This window comes from Accipiter gentilis, chromosome 8 (assembly GCF_929443795.1).
Source record: "Accipiter gentilis chromosome 8, bAccGen1.1, whole genome shotgun sequence".
NCBI lineage: Eukaryota > Metazoa > Chordata > Aves > Accipitriformes > Accipitridae > Astur > Astur gentilis.
The window spans coordinates 32,832,306-32,851,403 of record NC_064887.1 but is presented as its reverse complement, the minus strand read 5'-3'; the positions used below and the strand labels follow the sequence as shown (position 1 = coordinate 32,851,403).

Below are 19,098 nucleotides of genomic sequence, written 5' to 3'. Positions count from 1 at the left end.
TAACATTGGAGAGATCATACAAGGACTAGAAACCCTCATCTGGTACAGGTATTTGAAGACTTTCCTGCCTAAAGTGTACGAAATTCAAAGTAGTACATGTCCCACAAGTAACTTTGTTCTCTCCTGGGGACATTCTGTTATACTTTCCCAAACCACTACCCTATTCTTCATTTAAATATCCCATGAAATGGACTTCTTCCATGATGAAAAGAATTTGTGCTTATTCAAATAACTTATAGAAGAAGGGAGAAAAAGACAAGCATTATCTATTTCATTTGAAGAAAATGAAGAAACAAAAAGCAATGCTGTCAAGATGCAGAAATGCCCTCGCGTGATTAATGCTGACATCTCTGAGTTTCCCCTTCTTAAAACCTTTGTGTTTTGCCACTTTTTCTAATACTGCCGCCGGTTGTAAAATTTAGATTGCGAGCTTTGAGGCAGGGATGAACAGCACATACGAGAAGTGAAACTCTTTTCCCTGATACTGCACTTACAAAAGTTCCACCCAAACCACCTTTTCTTTGTTCAGACCAAGTCACACAGTGATTAAAACGAAAAGCCTTCAGCATTGCTGTCGCGTTCTTCTCAAGAGGGTTAAGTTTGGCAGCAGTCGGCATAAGACTGTGATAAAATCCCAAAGACGTCCAGGCATTTTTACTGCCTGAAATTGCTTTTCCTAGCCTTCTGTCAGTGCAGCTGAAAGCACTAAGGTTTCTTTATATTCATCCCACCTTTCATAGTATTTGGACAAAGGAAAAGTCCACAGAAATTACCGATGTAAAGTGAGGGGGTTTTAATATTTTCTCGAGGCTGTGCTGGGGCACAGAGCCATTAACAGCTTCTTCTCCATTCACATACTGTTCCTTTAGCACTTAAAGCCCACGGAGCTCAGAGGATTTTTCCTATTATCCGACTGAGAAAGGAGTAATTTCATTTAAGAACAACTGGAAAAACCTGTGAGTAGGAAGCTACTCTTAAATATCCTTCTAAACTGCTTTCATTCCACTAATCTACAATAATGGCAGAGACTTTTGTTAACAATTTTGTTAACAATTAAAAATGCTTAATTACTGCAAAGATCTATGTATAAATTCAGTGTATAATCTTTAAAAAAATAATAAACATGTCTATGTTAAATAGGGGGGGAAAATAACCAGGTTTTACTTGAACTTTGTATTTGGTTTAGCAAAAATCATGTAATCTTTGGAAACTACTATCTTTAAGCAATGTTCCAGGCAATGCTGCAAGTGACAGGAAGACTCTACCTCAGTGATGCTTCCATTTCTGGAAGGGCCTAAAAATTAATCAGCAATCAGTTAACAAAGTAATGTTTGGTTTTGCCATTCACATGACATACATAAAATATTTTAATCAAAAAAAACCAAACAAAATAAATCTAATTCAGTTCTTTAGTAGAATGATGCACCACTCCAGACATAAAACAACCTAAAGAGAGACAGAGGTAACACGGGGCGGGGATGAAGTCAAAGGCTTAAACTTCCCCTTTCAGTGACAGTGACAATAAAACTGTAAGATCTGCAAATTAGCTGATCCTGGAGGATGGCCGGGGAGGCCACTGCCACCTTCATTGACATTCTGCCCCCACAGCAATGTTGGCCTCCTGAACCTCTGGCACTGCTCCTCAGCAAAGCCAGCTCCAGGACCGTCATGTTGCTAGGCACGCTGCAACTGAGTTTTGCGATCTGCTAAAGGGATATTCCCACCACGAGCAGCGGCTTGGATTGAGAGATACAGATCCTCAGCATTCAAACACCAACATTAAAAAAAAAATAATTAAAAATCAATATATTTATTCGTTTGGCTACAACTGTAATATGGAAAGATTAAAAATAGTTTCAAGTTGAGAATCAACTGTGAGATAGTATTAAATCTGATGCATTTCCCATCAACCCGATATCCTGTTGCAACAACTATCTTTCATTTATAGTTAAACTTTTCATATACAAGATGAAATAGCTAATGAAATAACTAATCATTGCATTGATTTACTTTTCTCAATGGCCAATTTTTAATATTGACTGGTAAGTTATTTTACCCCAAAAAGGACATTTTATTAGTTTTGCTGAGTGTGAAAACTAAGTGTGCTTATGGATAGTCAGTTGTCAAACACCAGTGAATTAAAAATAATTGTAAAAACATTATAAATTATATTTTTAAAAGGTCTTCATAAACTCTATCTATGAAATGTGGCTCAATAAAGCAAAACACTCCCAACTTTCCAGTAGCGGAATCGCAAAGATTCTGCACAAAAATAAACCTAGCATGATACCTCATGCTTTCCCAAGTACAATTACAAAACAGATTCTTAAGCAGAAACAGGGGGAAAAAAATCTTACTCTAAGACAATAAGTAAACTTTTAAAAGACAGCATTGTGCTTTTCATTACTACAGTTTTCTTTCCCTTTAAAGAATAGTATTTTAAGGAAAAATTCACTTAGCCATTCCAGAAAATAAGGAAGCACATAGAATTTGGTGAAGAAAAGATTACTTTTCTAGTAGCACTTTTGCTGCCATTACACAATTTTTTTGACTCTTCCTTAGGCTGAAGAGGTTCCAAAAATGGTAAGGCAATCGACCTCAGCATAGTCTGCTACACTACAAGCATAAGTATTCAGGAGAAATCTAACAGCACAACATAATCTACCTGCGCAAAGGAGCTTTATATATTTCTATTTGTTTTGCTTACCTATTAGACATATCTCTTCACTTTAACCTTTTTATTTAATATTTGATATATGTTTTCTTCTTACGGCTACTACCCTTTTGTGGTTTTTTTTTCCTAAAGGAACCTAAAGTTTTAGTGACTCCCTCAATGTATCTGTATATGGACGGACTTTATTATTACCTGTATTATCAACAATGATTTTTTCGTGTTGATTTCTTCAGTTAGTATCTGATCACCTATTTACTAGGTACTTCATAAATCATTAAGATCTTTAGGCACATGGAAATGGGATATGTACTCCAGATACCAGCTTTAAAAGTCTCATTCTTTTATCAGATTTTCATACAAGAACACAAAACTATATAATGACAGAATGAAAATCAAAGGTGACAGACTGGGCGACTGGAATTTCTATGGGACTTTTTTAATCCATTAAAACATCCAGCCTTATAATTTTGGAAGAGAATTTAGCACCAGCTGGAATCCTCAGACAGCATTAGTAAAACAATAACAAACCTCCCTCAAATAAAATTTTAAATCATGAGTTTAGAAAACACTTTAAAAAAAATGAAACACACTTACTAAATTTAAGAACTCATGTGACTGACCACCAGGTCAAATCTTGTCATCATGGAAACAGCAAGAAGCGCAGCATTTAACTCTGCTGAGGATGCTTAATTTGATAGATTCCAGGAGACCAGGAGACTCGGATTTACAGGGAACAGGCTGAAGTGTGACTTTACAGCAACTGAAATTTGGGGTCCAGATAAGCACCAACAACATTAAGCCAGTGTTTAAGAAACAAACCAAAAAAAAAAGGGGGGGGGGGGGGGGCCGGGGGGTAGGCAAAGAACCTAGGAACCTCTGATTGGTTTGCAGGGTATTGGATTTCTACGGTATTCTCTCCCTCCAACAACAGCTCGGGGAAAAAGCAAATCTTCAGTTCCGCCTGACAACTCCACAAGTTCAACACGACGGTAGAGAGAGAAGTATTGCTAACTCTGCCCTTTAGGGCAAGAAGCTGGTGGGCTGGTGAGTAAACCTTGTGCTGCAGTCTCTGAAGTGAAGCTCTCTTTCTGACCTACCGTTTGCAGGCAATAAAGCTTCAAGTTGTTGCACATAACTCCATTTGCTGAGGTTATACAAGCAGGGTTAAACTAAGGCACTACCGATACAAATGAGTTAGCTTGTGTATTTCTACCTATTTGTAGTTACAGTACCATGCTAATAATGCATGTACTGGCTCCAGGCTGTGTTTAATAAAAGGTTAGTTCAACTTCAAGCATTTTCTAGAACTTTTCTTGAATTTCAGGAGGTCCCATAGAAACTTGTTACCAGGAATGCCAACAAAGCCCAGAAGTGGTAACCTGCCAGGTCTGGAGCACAGATATAAAACTACTTTATTGGTATGAAACCAGCCCTGTGAGTTGTGAGAAACGAGATACTTCATTGTTCCTTGTCTAAGTCTTGCATGCTGAGGACCTACTAAGCAGGAAATAATGACAAAATAACATTAATCCAAGTTGTGTTTGTAAGAAGAGAGAAGGTTACACAGCCTTATAGAGCAGTGGTCAGCCAAAAAGAGCCTTCTGAAATAAACAGCAACTTTTCAAAAGAAGGCAGCAGACACATTCCTGTAAACATGGAGCATTATGAGATACGTGCAAAGAATGCGGTTCATTTTTCCATAATATCTATCGGGGCTAATTGTCAGCAACAGCTCAGCTTAGCTAGAGGAATGTTTCAAGTCATATTTCAATCTGCTTTAAAGATTGCGCAATGGTAGAAATTGGTATATAAATGTTTAAGACAGCAAGTAAGCAGCTTTGGGGTTTGGATTTTAAATTGTTCACTCTTGAGTTCTAACCCAAAAGAACTTTCACAGAGAACAGAGCGTAACATCAGGGAACTAACGCCAAGGCTGGTTTTGATATACATAATACTACTTTATTCCATTGTTTCAACTTTCTTACAGGTTTAAAAAAACGTACAGGGGTTCAGAACCACCTCAACAGAACAAAGAATACATAATTAAGGGAGATCTAGAGTCAAACCACAAGTGTGCAAGCGTGGTTAGCTTCCATTACAAAAAGTAATAGGCACAATCTTTACATATGCATTTTGGTGAAAGAAGGAATAATAGTGCAGTGTTAAAAGGCACCAACAATCAATAATTGGGCCTTTTTTAAAAGCCAATAACCATCTAAGAAAATTACATTTGGTTCAAAATAATAATTTGAATATTTTATTGACTGGCATGCATCTGAACCCCTGGCAATTTATTACACAAACCTAATGTGCGCCCTTGCAAAATAAAAAAGATTTCATCAGTGGACCTGAAAATCAATTCAGTACAAAAGGAAATACTGAAGCTCTTTGCCTGTATTTAATACTATGCTGTCTTGTTCACCTCATCCGAGAACACTTGTCTAACAAACAGCTATTCAACAACCGCACAGAAGTATTTCTCTTAAAGCAAGTGTAATTTTTTAATCCTGTAGCACTGACCTATTCCGTGTGCTATGAAAACATTAGGCACAGACCACAATTTACGTTTTCTCTAAAAAAAATACAGTATGTGCAAGCGAGGTTCACACAACGGTTTGACAGCTACAACAGTAAGCTATTTAGACTTCCCAAAGAAAAGGGTTAGTTAGTTTTAATTTTCTAAGCAGTGATGCACACTACTTACTGTGTGCGATTATCATATTTGCGTTAGGATTATCTGTGTAGCCAATAAAGGAAAAGCTTTAGTACACCCTAAAGGACACTACATCGATACTGTGTGCTAATTTAACAGGATCAAGAGAATGAAAGATTGAAGAAGTCATTGTACATGGGCAGCTGCAGTTACCCAGCCAGCCAGGAAGGGCTATTGCTTTCTGCAGGAAGAATGGTTTGAAACTCAGTTTACCTCATAGGTGCCCTCCAGCTAAACCACTTGGACGCAATGGAATCTAGGGATGCACAGAATGGAAAAAAAGGGGAAATGAGAGGGAGAGCTTCTGTGAAAGTTGTACCAAAATGTGCCATTTTATCCAAAAGCATGCCCGGTGCAGGTTTTACGCATTGCGGATTGTTTGTACAACTGAAAATTGTACAAGATGTGAGCAGAGATAGAGCTGATTATTAATCTGCAATATCTACTACAGTCCTCAGGTATATAATTTACGGATAGCCGCTTACTGTGTTGTTGTTTCCTCTTAAATATATTTAAATTCAGAAGGCTACAGTATATTCTGACACAAAGATAGTAAGACAACTTTTCTACAAGGGGGGAAAATATAAGGTAGTAACTAACTAATTTATTTTATGAGGAACCTCCTCTGATGTGGTAGTTATTTCATGCCCTTTAGAAGATTTTTAGTTCTGACTTTCTTCATCGTCTCTGTCGAATTGCTCTCCTCACAATTTCACAAGAGCTATATTCAAGTTCAGTGACCCCTCTTACAGCAGCCTTTTCCTTTTCTGCAATCACTTTTAAACTCACTCTAACATCATAGCAAGCTATTCAAGTAAACATTTCTCTTCTGGCAAGTTTCCAGGTACAGCAAATACTATCAAAACTCCATGTATGATTACATGCGCTAGTTTTCTTTAAATGGAGCAGGAATTAGCCCGTTTTCGTGGTTTAGGGTCCCGTACATCCCTGTCTTTTAAACACATACAAGATGAACATATTGTCTCTGACAGTCTCCGCAGTCCCAGCCTGAAAACGCTGTTGGAGAGGCTATAAATCACACAGTTGCAGAAACTATTGCTTATAGCAAGCCACGTTGTTAAGAAGGAAAGTGCTGGGTTTTCCAACACCCTAGAGCTCTCCAGCATAAAGTATATGATATAGGGGAGCCACAGCATGTAGAACACACTAGTTATCCGAAACAAAACCATGGCATAGCGGCGATCGGGGCTGTGCCCAGTCTCCCCAGCAGCATCCACTTCGTGGCTAGGAAATCGAGCTCTCCGATCATTTATCTCTTTGGTGTGCTGCCGGCAAATTTTAAAGATGTGGAAATACGTGAAACATATGACAAAGGCAGCAGGAGCGTATAGTAAGCACACGATAAAGCCAGTAAAATAGGCATTAGTTAGCCAGGAGGTAGCACACCATTCAAAAATATCTCCATGGTAACCAGGTTTTCCCCAACCAAAAAAGGAAGGCAAGAAGATCAGACAAGAGTATATCCAGATCAAAATGATGCAGATTCTCAAGCGACAAGGTGTGACCAGTTGATTATAGGAGAGAGGCTTTGTTATAGCGAGATAGCGATCCACACTGATGCAAGCAAGACATGCCATAGATACGCTTTTTAGCACAGAGATGATATATCCAAAAACTTGACAAGTCAAGGACTCGTGGACACCTGTCGAGTAGTGGAGCAGTGACAAAGTAGGAACCAAGCAGCTAACTCCAACAAAAAGATCAGCATAGGCCATGGTCTGAATAAAATAGCTGGTGGTATAATGATGCAGAAGTGGAGCACAGTGAAAAACAAATATCACAGTTAAGTTACCCGCAATAATTAAAAATGTTAGCAAGACAATAACAACTGTCTCAAGGATACAGATGTCAACTGCATTGTAGTGACCAAATCCAAGAGGGCAGGAGAGATGCTCAGATATGTTCATAACACTACTGCTCATATTCAGAGTCCTCCATTCAATCCATCGGGACTGGTTCATGTTTTGTGATTAGGGAACACTGCAATCTGAGCCTTAGTGAGCAGATGACCTGCTTAACAGCAGCTAAACTCTGCTTCAGCGTCTCAGGATCTCTCTTTGTAGACACTGCCAGTGCTTACATTTGAGAGGATTACAGTCCCATAGCTGTTGATGCCTCCTCAGCATCAGTGCATCACCTCTGGCACACCTTAGCTTTAAGGAAAGAAAGAAAAGAAAAGAAAAGAAAAGAAAACAAAAGAAAACAAAACAAAAAAGCCAGAAAGAGAAAGGCCACTGATCAGCTCCTCCAGTGCTCTTGACCGATCTTTAGCAAACACAAGGCACTTCTAAAACAAACAGGTACTGTGAAATATGGAAATAAAAACTGACAAAAGAGAGACATTAATTTCCCAGGGAAGGAGGGGGGGAAATCTCTGACCGCTTATTTTCCTGAGGAAGTAATTTACTTTGGAATATAATAGGGGGAGGGGGAGGAAGGGAAGGAGGAACTCAGTACAGCTTAGGTTTCCTAGACCAGCAGTTACTGGAGATAATCTTTTTAATGTCTCAATTTAAATCACAGACTGACTGGAGAGTAAAGGAAGGAGTTCATCATCTAATGCTGTCTTTTCTGGCTCCATTCAGGAGATGGTACTCCATCTTATCCATGCTATTCATTGGTAAGGTAAGGAAAACATTTTTGTCAAGGTTAATTCCAATAGACTCACCACTGTTTGGGTATGAATAATGAATTTTATTTGGAGGGAGACGGGTGGGGGACAAGGCAGATTTGTCCTCTGACTCCCAAGAAAGAAAACATACATCTCGGATACAATGAGGAAGATCGTGTCTGTTCATTTAAAAATGAAGATAATTTAAGAATAGAATTTGGAGACTTATGTCAATATTCACAATTCCTTCAAACAGTTATAGTCCATTACAATTACTAATGCCAGAAGCACAATTCAAGGTCCCCACAGACAAAATAAATCCTCTTGTATTTAATTTCATCAATGGTAATTTAAAATAATCATCTTTGGAAACTGCCATAACTGCTACAGTGGATCAGTACCCAGGAGTTCATAGGTATATCCATGATATTGCTCACCTCTGTAGCAACACCTGAATCATTTCACAAACCCCCATACAACGAGAACAGAAACTTCCATCTGCATTCTGCTGTGAAGCTAATGAAATGCTGATTTGACTAGAAAAGCTGCCATTGTTTACTAGTCCATTATTCCGTTATTCAGCTTCATCTTCTATGTAGTTTTAGGGCTTCTGTATTTATTAGACAATCAGCATCATAAACAGTTGCTTTAAAAAAAATGTTCTTCTAATTGCAGGACATTACCTTGTTCATTTTATTTGCAGTTACGGAGAAAGCAAACGTTAAAAGAAAGCATCTTCTGTGTTCAGTTTTACGTAAATGCTTGATCAGTTCAGGAATCATTAGGCAGGTAATTAATTGTACGCAATCTTGCTTTTTGAAAGGCCCCTAAAATGTTAAAACCATCTTTAATCCTAGAGTTCCTGAAACTAGAAGACTGGCAGTGGGAATTAATGAATCCACATAAAATGATCTCCAAGGTCATTCAGCTATTACGCTGGCATTTGCTTTAAGTCTCTTTAAAAGTACCAGAATCTCTCTGATGGTTTTGATAGTCCTTGCTGCGTCTTCAGGAAGAATTTCAGATACTAGAAGAGAATTTTCAATGCTGTTGCCGCAGTTTGAGGGAAAGCGTTCTTTTTGGAGTTAATTTCCTGTCGTGCATCGCCACGCTGTACAGAAAGTCCTTCTGGATTTTATAACATCCCAGAATATTTCCGGCTATTCGTTCCCTTCGTCTATAAGCAGCAGAGCGCGTATAAAACCACTACTTTCTCCAATTCTCTGTTAAAGCAATATAGCGATCTCTCTCACCTACAGGCATCCTTACCAGCCGCTATGATGAAGTGCTTGACAGGGGAGTCCTAGTTACTGTGGTGCGGCTAGAGCCTCTGTCGCTATTTCTCTCCTTCCCCCGTGAAATGACTGCTTGCACCTGAGTCCGCTCCTCCTGCTCCTCCTCCTCCTCCTCCTCTCCCCCCCCGCCCCGCCGATGCAGACGAGCCGGGCGCTGGAAAGGTGACTGCCCCCCCCGGCCCCCAGCCAATGGCCGCGCCGCGCCGCTGTCACTAGGTAACGGCTGCCGGGCCGGGCCGCCGGCGCCCCCCGCAGCGCGGCGGGGGAACGCAACGGAGCGGAGGGGAGCGGAGCGGCCGGGAACCGAAGGGAAGGGAAGGGAAGGGAAGGGAGCCGAGCGGCGAGGGCAGCGCCGCGCCCGGCCCGCGGGACACGGCCCCGGTCCCGGCGGGGAAGGGCTGCGGCACCGCCGGCTGTCGCGACCGCTGGCTGTCGCGACCGCTTACCCCGCCAGCCCCGTTAAGCTTCGTAGGGCCGGCAGGCGGAGGGCTGGAGAGAGACACCGGCGGGGGCGGGGGCGGGGGCGTGGGGAGGTGCGAGGTGCCAAGTCTGGCGACCTGCTCGGTCAAAGTGCTGAACTCCAGATCAATGCGGGCAAAGCGCGCTGAATGCCAAAGACGTAAACAACATTTGAAGCCCACAGGACGTACACCCAAACCTTTAAATCGCGTCTTTTATAGCGATAGCGATACGTAATTTTAGAAACCGCCATCATCGCCGCACTAAAAATGTGCAAAGTTATTCTCAGATCACTAATTTCACACGCATCTTTTATACATTGTCTGCAAGTGTTTAGCTTGGTAAAATATTTGCCGTGGTTCAACACCAATTTTCTTGTCTTGCTTAAAAGACAGAGTTACCGTCCCCTAAAAATTAATTATTTTCATACTTAAGGCAGATTTATTGTAAAACTCATCTGCAACTGCTTTCAATACTGTACCAGTCTTTAATTGCTTCAACCGATGGCAAACATTGGTTCAAATACAAATACTTGTGAATAACACATTATTTTTCAAAGCACTGATTTTTTAACCCAATTAACCAATCTCACTATTCATGCAAATGGATGCTGTTACTCCCCGATTAAGGACTCAGAACTTTTATTTACTTCATGCTTCCTAAAAATAAAACCTGTAACAGAAGTACAATCATCAAAGTTATCTTACATACACACTCCATACGTCCTTAGACACAGAGAGAAACAGCAAATTTAGATACCAAATACCAACCACGAAACAGTATTTTGGGCTATAGATTAGCAAAAGACGTGTCAAGAATGGTATTGGAGGCTTTAGCGAACCAAGTCATTAGCAACTACAATGATTTAAATTCTTTTAGTTCCAAGGCAAACCACAGGCAAAAATTTAATAAGCTGCTCCTGGGTTAACATCTTGTATTTCAGCATAGCCTGGAGCAAATATTCAAGTCTGAATGACAAGTCTGTAGAAATATGAAGCAGCATAAAATGCAGCAGTGTAAGTGTGGTTTGCAGTAATGATGTGTGATAATTCCAAATTCTTCCATCGAAGGATTAAAGAAAAAAATTAAAATCGACTCCAATACCTCAGAACTGTAAAGTGGCTGCGACAACAGATTTAATGACTAAATTTAGTCCCCGAGTACAGCTTTAAGCCATCACTATCCATACCACAGGCAGAACAATAGGAAGCAATTTTTATTCCTCCTTTTCCCACTCCTCCTGTGGGGGAGGAGGAGGAGAACAAACAACAGTGTGCACAGGCATGGCAGCAACCAGTACTTCTCCCTCCTCTCCCTGGGCCAGTTTGAGGTGGGCACCAGAGAAACAAAGGACCAAAACATCTTAAAATGGACGTCAGAAAGCCTCGAAGACACAAGGGCACATTAGGTAAGCAAAGGTAAAGCCTAAAATTAAGTGGACCACAGAAACTACCTGCTGAGTGCATCCTGCGCGATAAGGTTTGAATATTGATAACTACTAAAGCTTCCAAACATTCCAGCGACCACTGAGGCACCTTGCTAACAGGTCAGATCTAGCTGATGTTACCAAAACGCACTGCCTATTACTGTGCGCACAGAGCACTGAACTCTGGTAGCAAGCACTCAGGTCAGCCAAATCTTTCAGATCTTGTACAAGTAATCCGGATACTGCTAAGCAGGTAAGAGGTAACAGAAAAATCAATGGCAACCTCCGCTGGTTGGTTTTCAATGCAGGTAAAATGCTTCCCTTTCATAAATTACAATTAAAGGGACAAAGTGATTCAAAAGTAAGGCAGTTTGATTGCTTTCTTTGTGGAAATATGAGCAGGCTTCCTTCACTACCACAAAAAAACCAGTCATGCTGCAAGCTGCCAGTGGCTTTATCACCTCAGCTACTCCCAGAGCCCAACTCCCAGTGGCATTTTCTAAGCAGCAGCAGTGCAAACTGCAACAGATCAACTGCACTAACGTGTACTGTATTTTACGTATATTTGAAGGCAAGTGAAAATTTAAGCAGAAATCAGCTAGTCCTGACGAAACTATGCAATTACAGCCAGAATTTTACATGATGTGGCAATACTGCAATGTTGTATCAGAGGCAGCACATTAAAAAGCTATATGGAAAAAGTTTTCTATCTGTAAATTAGAGACACATTAGGGACTCTGGCATAGTTTTAAACTAAATGTGCTTCAGGACTTTTTTTATTTGCACATAAACAAAAGGAAGTGAGAAAGAGAAAACAGTTGTATTGGAAGAATTTAATGGCTGTCACCAAGGCAGTGTTTTACATGGTGCATAAATTCCATAGCTGGTTATGTCCAGCAGAAGGACTGAGCACTCTTCTTCCAGATGAATAGAAGGAGCAATTCCACACCTTTTTTATCAATTACAGCAGCTAGAAACAACAGAAGTTACCATCCAAAACAGAAGACTCACACCATCTGATCCTGCTGAAAACAGAGGAGATGTGGTAGGAGCTCAAGCTTTGAGTATGAAAAGAAAGCCTGTGAAAGAAAGCAGCGGTGATGTGTTGTGACCCTGTAAGGAAACGAGATAAAGCTTTGCAGACAGAAAAAGTCCATACAGAGACAGATTTAGAAGCTCCAAGCAAGGAAACAATCTATTACTCATTTCTTCTGTTTGGAAAGGAATATTTGTTTTTCCAAATCTTTTTTGTGAGGCAACAGGACTGACAGAAGCAATTCCTGCAATGCACAAAACAGCATCTCAGTCATACCACTCATTTCTAGATTGAAGTCTTTCAGGACTTTGTTAAAATATTGGATGGTCAGCTGGATTAAATGGACAACAGTAACTTCTGTAAAATCTTTTAAAAAGACATTGATTAGAGCAGCTGAGAGTATGGGATGAGGAACACAGCAGTTATTTACTTAGATGCAGACCTGAATGACAATGTTGATATACATACCAGCTCCTTAGCTTCCTTTCTTCTGCCCAACTCCTTTTTTGTTTTGTTTTTTCTTTTAAGCATTATTTTCTTTTATCCACTTTCTCCTTAGCCTATAGAACAAAGGTGTTTCTTCAGTTTGCTGTGTTTTTATCTTAACTACCTCTGGCATTTACTTGTCCACCACATCATACGGAGACCCCGGTTTTGTTTTTAATGCCTCCAGAAAAATTCTGTTCTATAAAGCTTGCAGCTTGTAGTGCAGCTTAAAGAGGGAGAAGACGAAAAAACAGTAGTTGCCTTAAAAATTTTGTGTGTGTGTACATGGTTGGTTTTTTATATCAGACTAGTGTTTGAAGTTCCTCTCTGAAGCCATAATGGTGCTGTATTTAAGGCAGAAATCAATTTTATTTGTTATTTGGAATATAAAGCCTCTTCCCAAAAGCCACCCACTACAGCTGTCTATTTAAAAAACTGCCATGAAGAGCTCTAAGCTTACACAGAACACACAGGGATTTTCACCTGAGTACAAGCATATGAGATATAAAAGGCATACATATATATGTATAAAAGCATTATTTTTTCCTCAAAATAATCTTAGACTTCTTAAACACTTTATGTTGGAAGGAACCTCTGGGTATCAACACGCTGCTCAAAGCAAGGCCAACTCCAAAGTCAGGTCCAACGACAAATTTAGGCCAGGCTGCGCCGAGTCCTATCTGAGTTATGAACATCTCAAAGGATGGAGTTTTCACAGCTTGTATGGGCCTCTGTTCCAACATTTAACCACTCGCACTGTGACTCCCAGTATCAGCTCAGAATTTTTCTTGTTGCGGTTTGTCTTCATCATTACCAAGACTAAACATGCTTGGGCCAGTGGTAAACTCCCAAAAGTGTTAGTTCTCAAGGAACTCAGTATCTTGTAGAAGGTTTAAACCCATGAAATATTTCTTTACCTCATAGTCTTATTTATGAGTTTTGCTATTGCACATCAGTTTCCTTCCCTTCTCCCTCCCACCCCATGATCATAAAGAATGCCATAAATCATTTTACAGTGCTATGGCCCACATACCCGTGACTGCAAAAAAGATCAAGTGATAGGAGTTACACAGCTACATTTTTGAAATGCAGATGCTCTTGTGGAGCACTTACCTCACTGTTACAAGAAAAAATTATCCCCAAAGCCTACCTAAGCCTTTTCTGTATTAGAGGCAAAAATTAATTTGATGGCAGCAACACAGTAGGTTCTATAAGGTAGGGAAGAAGGAAGGGGCTGTTATAATTTGGAGTGGCAGGTGGGGGGAGTTCAGGTAAGAGGCTGGAAAGGGACAGTATCTTTCTAAAAGGTCAAGGTATGTGAGGGATGTGGAAGGGACCTAATGATCTCTTTTCCTTTTCCTACTACTCCAGCAGGCTCTGTTTCAGCCTGCTCCTCTCCTGGACTCACAGCCCCAGTCCTTTTCCAATACTGTTTCTATGAGGCAAATATTAGCCAGTATCATATAAATGTTAGGTAATTAGGATGCTGTGATGCAGAACAAGAAATTGGCAAAACAAATTTTTTTCTGTGTTGTGGTAGATCTGTAGAGAAAGATGGGCATTCACATTTGCAAATTTATTGTGTGGTCCTTTCATGCTGTTATTTAACAATTACATCAAACACTTCCAAAGTTCAAAATTTTTAAATTAGCTACTAATATTATTCATGTATTTAATAATAATTAAGCAAGTTTTCAGAGTAAATTGCTGCAATGTCCCTTTTTAAATGTTACTGTCTGTGATCTCATTAATTAGACGGTTACTTTTCTGAATTTTACATTAAAGATCATTTTTCTTCAGGAGGAGCTTCCCTCAAGATTATATTGATGCTCCTGTAACAAATGGAATTCACTTTACAAGCTCAAATTGGAGCGAAAAATACCACCAAACTTCTGTGCCTCAAATCAATAGAAATAAAGCACCATGCAATAAACTATCTATCAAGAACTGAATTTACTTCAGGGAAAGGCTGTGAAGTCTAATAAATGGTGATAATTAGCATTTTTCAGGAATTAAACATAGCATTTGCTTTAAACAAACGGCACTTAAGCTACAGAAGGACGCTGTTTACTAACTGACCATGTATGGTAAGAATGCTCCAGTAGGAATGAAAATGGACATTGGAAAAACAAGAAAAATGTCTCAGGATGGTATGAAAAGCAAATAAATAAAACATGTGCCCTCAGACAGTTTCATGCATCTGCCACTAAAACTAATCCACCTGCTCTTAAACTAGCAGTAGTTTAAAAAGAAAAGTGCACTGGCAAAAGAATACAGCCTTACTACCTACCACTGCTCCAGGCATCCTGATGGAGGGCCCTGTTATTTGCATTGCTTTTCATTTAGCTCCTGCTTTTGATTACATGATTAATGTTTAGTTAGTGGTTTGTGAAAGCATACTGACTGTCTAAAGGAACATGCATTTCGTTCAAAATTGTCCCACTGCATTTCAAGTACTATAACAAACCCACGTCCTATCCATGCAGCTGTCCTAACATAAAACATAGCCTCTATGCATTGAAATACATTAGAGTGAATGGAAATGAACTAGCTATTAATTACACTGCTTTCAAGAGACAATTAAAATTTTCACCTGTTAAATCACAGGACAGAAGATAGCAATTAAGAGAACTGTGAATGAAGAAATACTGAAATGTAGAGAATAGTCCGAACAGTGCAGGTAGTATTAACCTTTCTTTTCCTGTGGGAATAATTTCTCATATTTTATAACAATACTTAAAAGATTATTTTAAAACTGCATTCATTTAAACTTTTTAGAGGCATGTTTTGACATAGTTGTGTTTTTACTTACATCTATGTCAAGCCAGGAATTACATTCCATAGATATTGGTATTCTAAAGGCATATGACAACTGGGCACCAAGAAAGTGTATGTTCAAAAAGATTCCTGCTCACTTGGCAGAAGCATAAGCTCAGTCAGTATTAGTAGTAATTCCATTTCAGCAGAGCTAGAATAACAGATTTTTAAGGCTACTACGAAAAAAAAATAATCCCAAACACTATTTTTACCTACTTTGATTTTTCATATACTGGAAGCCAGAGCTCTCTTAAACTATGGTATGACCTTTTAAAAGGCAACAAATTTTGATTTAATGAGTTCAGATTATGAATAATTTATTGTAGCCTTGATTAGGAAACCAAGTTCTAAGGCCTGTGCAAAAGCAACTACTAAGGTACGAATACAAGGATCAAAACCATATACAACTGTCAGTCTTTCAAAATCGCAAGTTTGGATGCACCACAGAATAAAGTTGAAGTACATGCAAATGTGACTTTCATTCTTCATTGGCTTTTAAAACCAAACAAAAACAGTTGCACCCAATATTATTTCTTTAAACTCTCCCAAGAGCATCACTTCTATTTCATCCTCAAAGCATTCCTCAGAACAAAAAGCCAAGGCCACACATCCATAAACTACTGTATGATCAACACTGCATGCGCTTCCAAATCCTTGTCCGTCTCAGTACCATACTTCTGAACATCACAACGGCAAACCTGTATGACAAAAACCTCCCCACCGTAACCTTTGGCAACTTACTTTTAATCTGTGCTGAAAGCTACAACACAGAGAACATTCGTGTGCATAATTTATCTTCTTCTCAAAAAAAGTTTAAAACACTTCAGAATTATCCACTTCACTCCAATTGTCTTTTCTAAAAACTGTTAACTGGCAGCTACCATTATGTGACAAACTCACAGACGTATGTCAGAAAGAGATTCAAATCCACTTTTCATGCATGCAGCTTAGGTTAAACGGTCACAGTACATTCTCCCAGAGCATCTAGTCTAATCTAGACGGGCTGGCTGGAAGCACATGCCTAGTCACATGGACAAATTACGTTTTGATTTGCGTACATAATTGGCACATTCCACCCTAAACTTTTCCTTTAATAGCTTTTTTAAAAATAGTGCTTCCTCAAGGAGACAAGGGGTGGCTCAGAAAAACACAGAACAACTAGGATCGTTTAGAAAAAAAAGTCATAGCTTCAAATGTTGGTGTAGACAAAAATCAGTTAAGAACTAAAAATTCGTTATTTGTTTTAGTGCAAGATATATTGAGGAGCAAGTGGTACTGATCCCAAATTTGGACTAGTAAATCCAATTCCACTATTTCTTGAGAACAATAAAGCTGAAAACAACCAAAGTAAATTGTGAATTTTAGAAGACTATCTTTAAAGAAAGTGTTACTCGGTACTACTATTCTACCATTTTTGTGAAGAAATGGGAAAGAAGAACACAGAAAGGATATGGCATGAAAACTATTTATAAACTGAAGCGTGGCACAATTTCTTTTTATGGATTTTAAGCTCAGCTTCATTTAGACCAAATTTTCCTCCCAGCTGGAACTACTGAAGAGGAACTGCTGAAGAGGTATCACTTTTATTCTCTTACAGCATGGAGTCTATAGCAGCACATACTTCCATCAATAACCATATATGCAAAAGGACCAGGAATAGCTTCCTACCAAGAGCAGTCTAGAGGGAAAATTTTGCAAACAACAGCAGTTGAAGTAGACTCCTGGCTAACTCACAGACATGGAACCCAGCAATGATAGATGTTTGGAAAAGGCCACTGAAAGCAAGAATTACTGATTTTTAATTTTTTTCACCAGAGTTAAAAATTAGCTAATTAAAATTTATAAAATCATCTCACATCTGATAACTATGTTTCAAGATTAATAACATTTAAATACATTCAACTTCCAATAAGTAGCAAATTTTGTCGTAATTTACTTCGATTGTATTAGATAATGAGGACATTTATATTTATAGCTAGAAATTGGCACATGTAAAATGTTATGTGAACTGAGAAATTATTTTCTTTATTCAAGAAGAAATATCAAACCTGACATTATTTGCCATCTCTATGAAAAAAATGAAATTAAACATATACTTTATCAGCACTAAAAATAGGTTAAATATAAAGACAGCATTTTTGAGATCTACAAGTCCTTTTGGAAAGGACACTATCAAGGAATATAGAAATCAAGTCTATAGCTTAAGTTCATGCCCAACTTCTTTCACCAATATTAAATTCACACATAAACCTTTCCCCTCTGCTCAAATTGAAGCTAAATGTCAATCTCGTCATTCTTATATTTTACGATATATCACATATAACTGCCCCAAATTTGGCATATCAACACACTGAACTAGATACTGGCCTCCAACGAATTGACAGCATGCCTGGGAAGGGCCATACGGGAAGATACGGAAGCACTGGGTCCTGCCTGCTATATTTGCATAGGAGGATGCTAATGGCCATCATTTTTATATGGCCACTAGAATTAATTTGGCTTGAAAAGGCACATAGCATGTTTCCTGAACACCCTTCTTCCCAGCATGTCTGTAATGTCTGCTGCAGGAACAAATTGAGCATAATTTACTCTCATAGTTTTAATGAAAGGTAAGATAAAGAATGACACGACAAAAATGGAGTTACTCCCTGCAAAACTTAAACAGTAATCTTTAAAGCAATCCTACAGTAAGGAAGAAGAAAACAAACAAACAAACAGAAAGAGGGACAGCTTTCAATAGCATAAAGAAAAATGCTTCCCATATGAGTAGCAGTTGCCTATACCTTATCTATAGCCATTCCATATAACAAAATAAAGATATTGGAAATGACTCTCTAAACAGTTACGGTTTCCTAATACACGAACTACAACACATAAAAATGAAATCCCAACAGCAATTTTCTACAAAGAAAAAGCTTTATACAGTGATTTGCATTAATTTTTCTGCAAAAGTTATGAAAATACTCAGTAGTCAAAAAACTGCCATAGAAATGGAGTAAGGCTAGATCAAAAAAAAAAAAATATATATTTTTCAGCTTACATTCTAACCAAAGTGCTCACAGGGGAAGAGCTTTGCTACATTTCCTTTCCCCGCCAAAGAAGGTTCTTTATAAAACAAAGCAAAAAACTGAGGAAAAAATGGGTTACATTCAAAAAGCTATATTTTATTGTTATGGCAACTGATATGCTAAAAATAAAGAAATAAAGTTGTTATGGCAACTAGAATTTTAAAGGCAGTCAAAAGTAGAATAATCAAACATTCTGCTGGCTTAAAATGTAACGTCTATGACTCAGTTTTCAGAAAGAGCTTCAGAGACAAGTAGTGGTTGGGTTTTTTTGGATTCTGCTTTGGAGATCACAATTAGTACAAGTTAGAGAACTCGAGGAAAATCAAGGTGAAGAGAAAATTAATCATTCAAAATTCTTACAGTCAGTAGGAAGAAACACACACCTTATGCCACTTATTTAATGTTCTAGCGACCTTACCTAGATCCATAAAATGTATCAGCTTATTATTAAAATAAACAGCAATAGGACAGTATTTATGTTAGTCATCACAA

At 38.7% G+C, this 19,098-nt stretch overlaps 2 protein-coding genes across 8 annotated transcripts in view; both read right to left on the bottom strand.

Moving 5' to 3' along the window:
• The window catches only part of RABGAP1L (RAB GTPase activating protein 1 like), a 268,294-nt gene that overhangs the window by 167,752 nt on the left and 81,444 nt on the right, over positions 1-19,098 (bottom strand). The gene's annotated exons all lie outside the window — the stretch shown is intronic.
• GPR52 (G protein-coupled receptor 52) lies at positions 5,860-9,403 on the bottom strand. The gene is made up of 2 exons (XM_049808565.1): positions 8,457-9,403; positions 5,860-7,561 (listed from the first exon to the last, which is right to left on the bottom strand). Exon 2 carries the CDS (start codon positions 7,367-7,369, stop codon positions 6,284-6,286), a length of 1,086 nt encoding a protein of 361 aa, XP_049664522.1. The 5' UTR covers positions 7,370-7,561; positions 8,457-9,403; the 3' UTR covers positions 5,860-6,283.

Coding starts and splice junctions, on each gene's coding strand:
- GPR52 (XM_049808565.1), bottom strand. CDS start 7,369: ATGAACCAGTCCCGATGGATTGAATGGAGGACTCTGAATATGAGCAGT.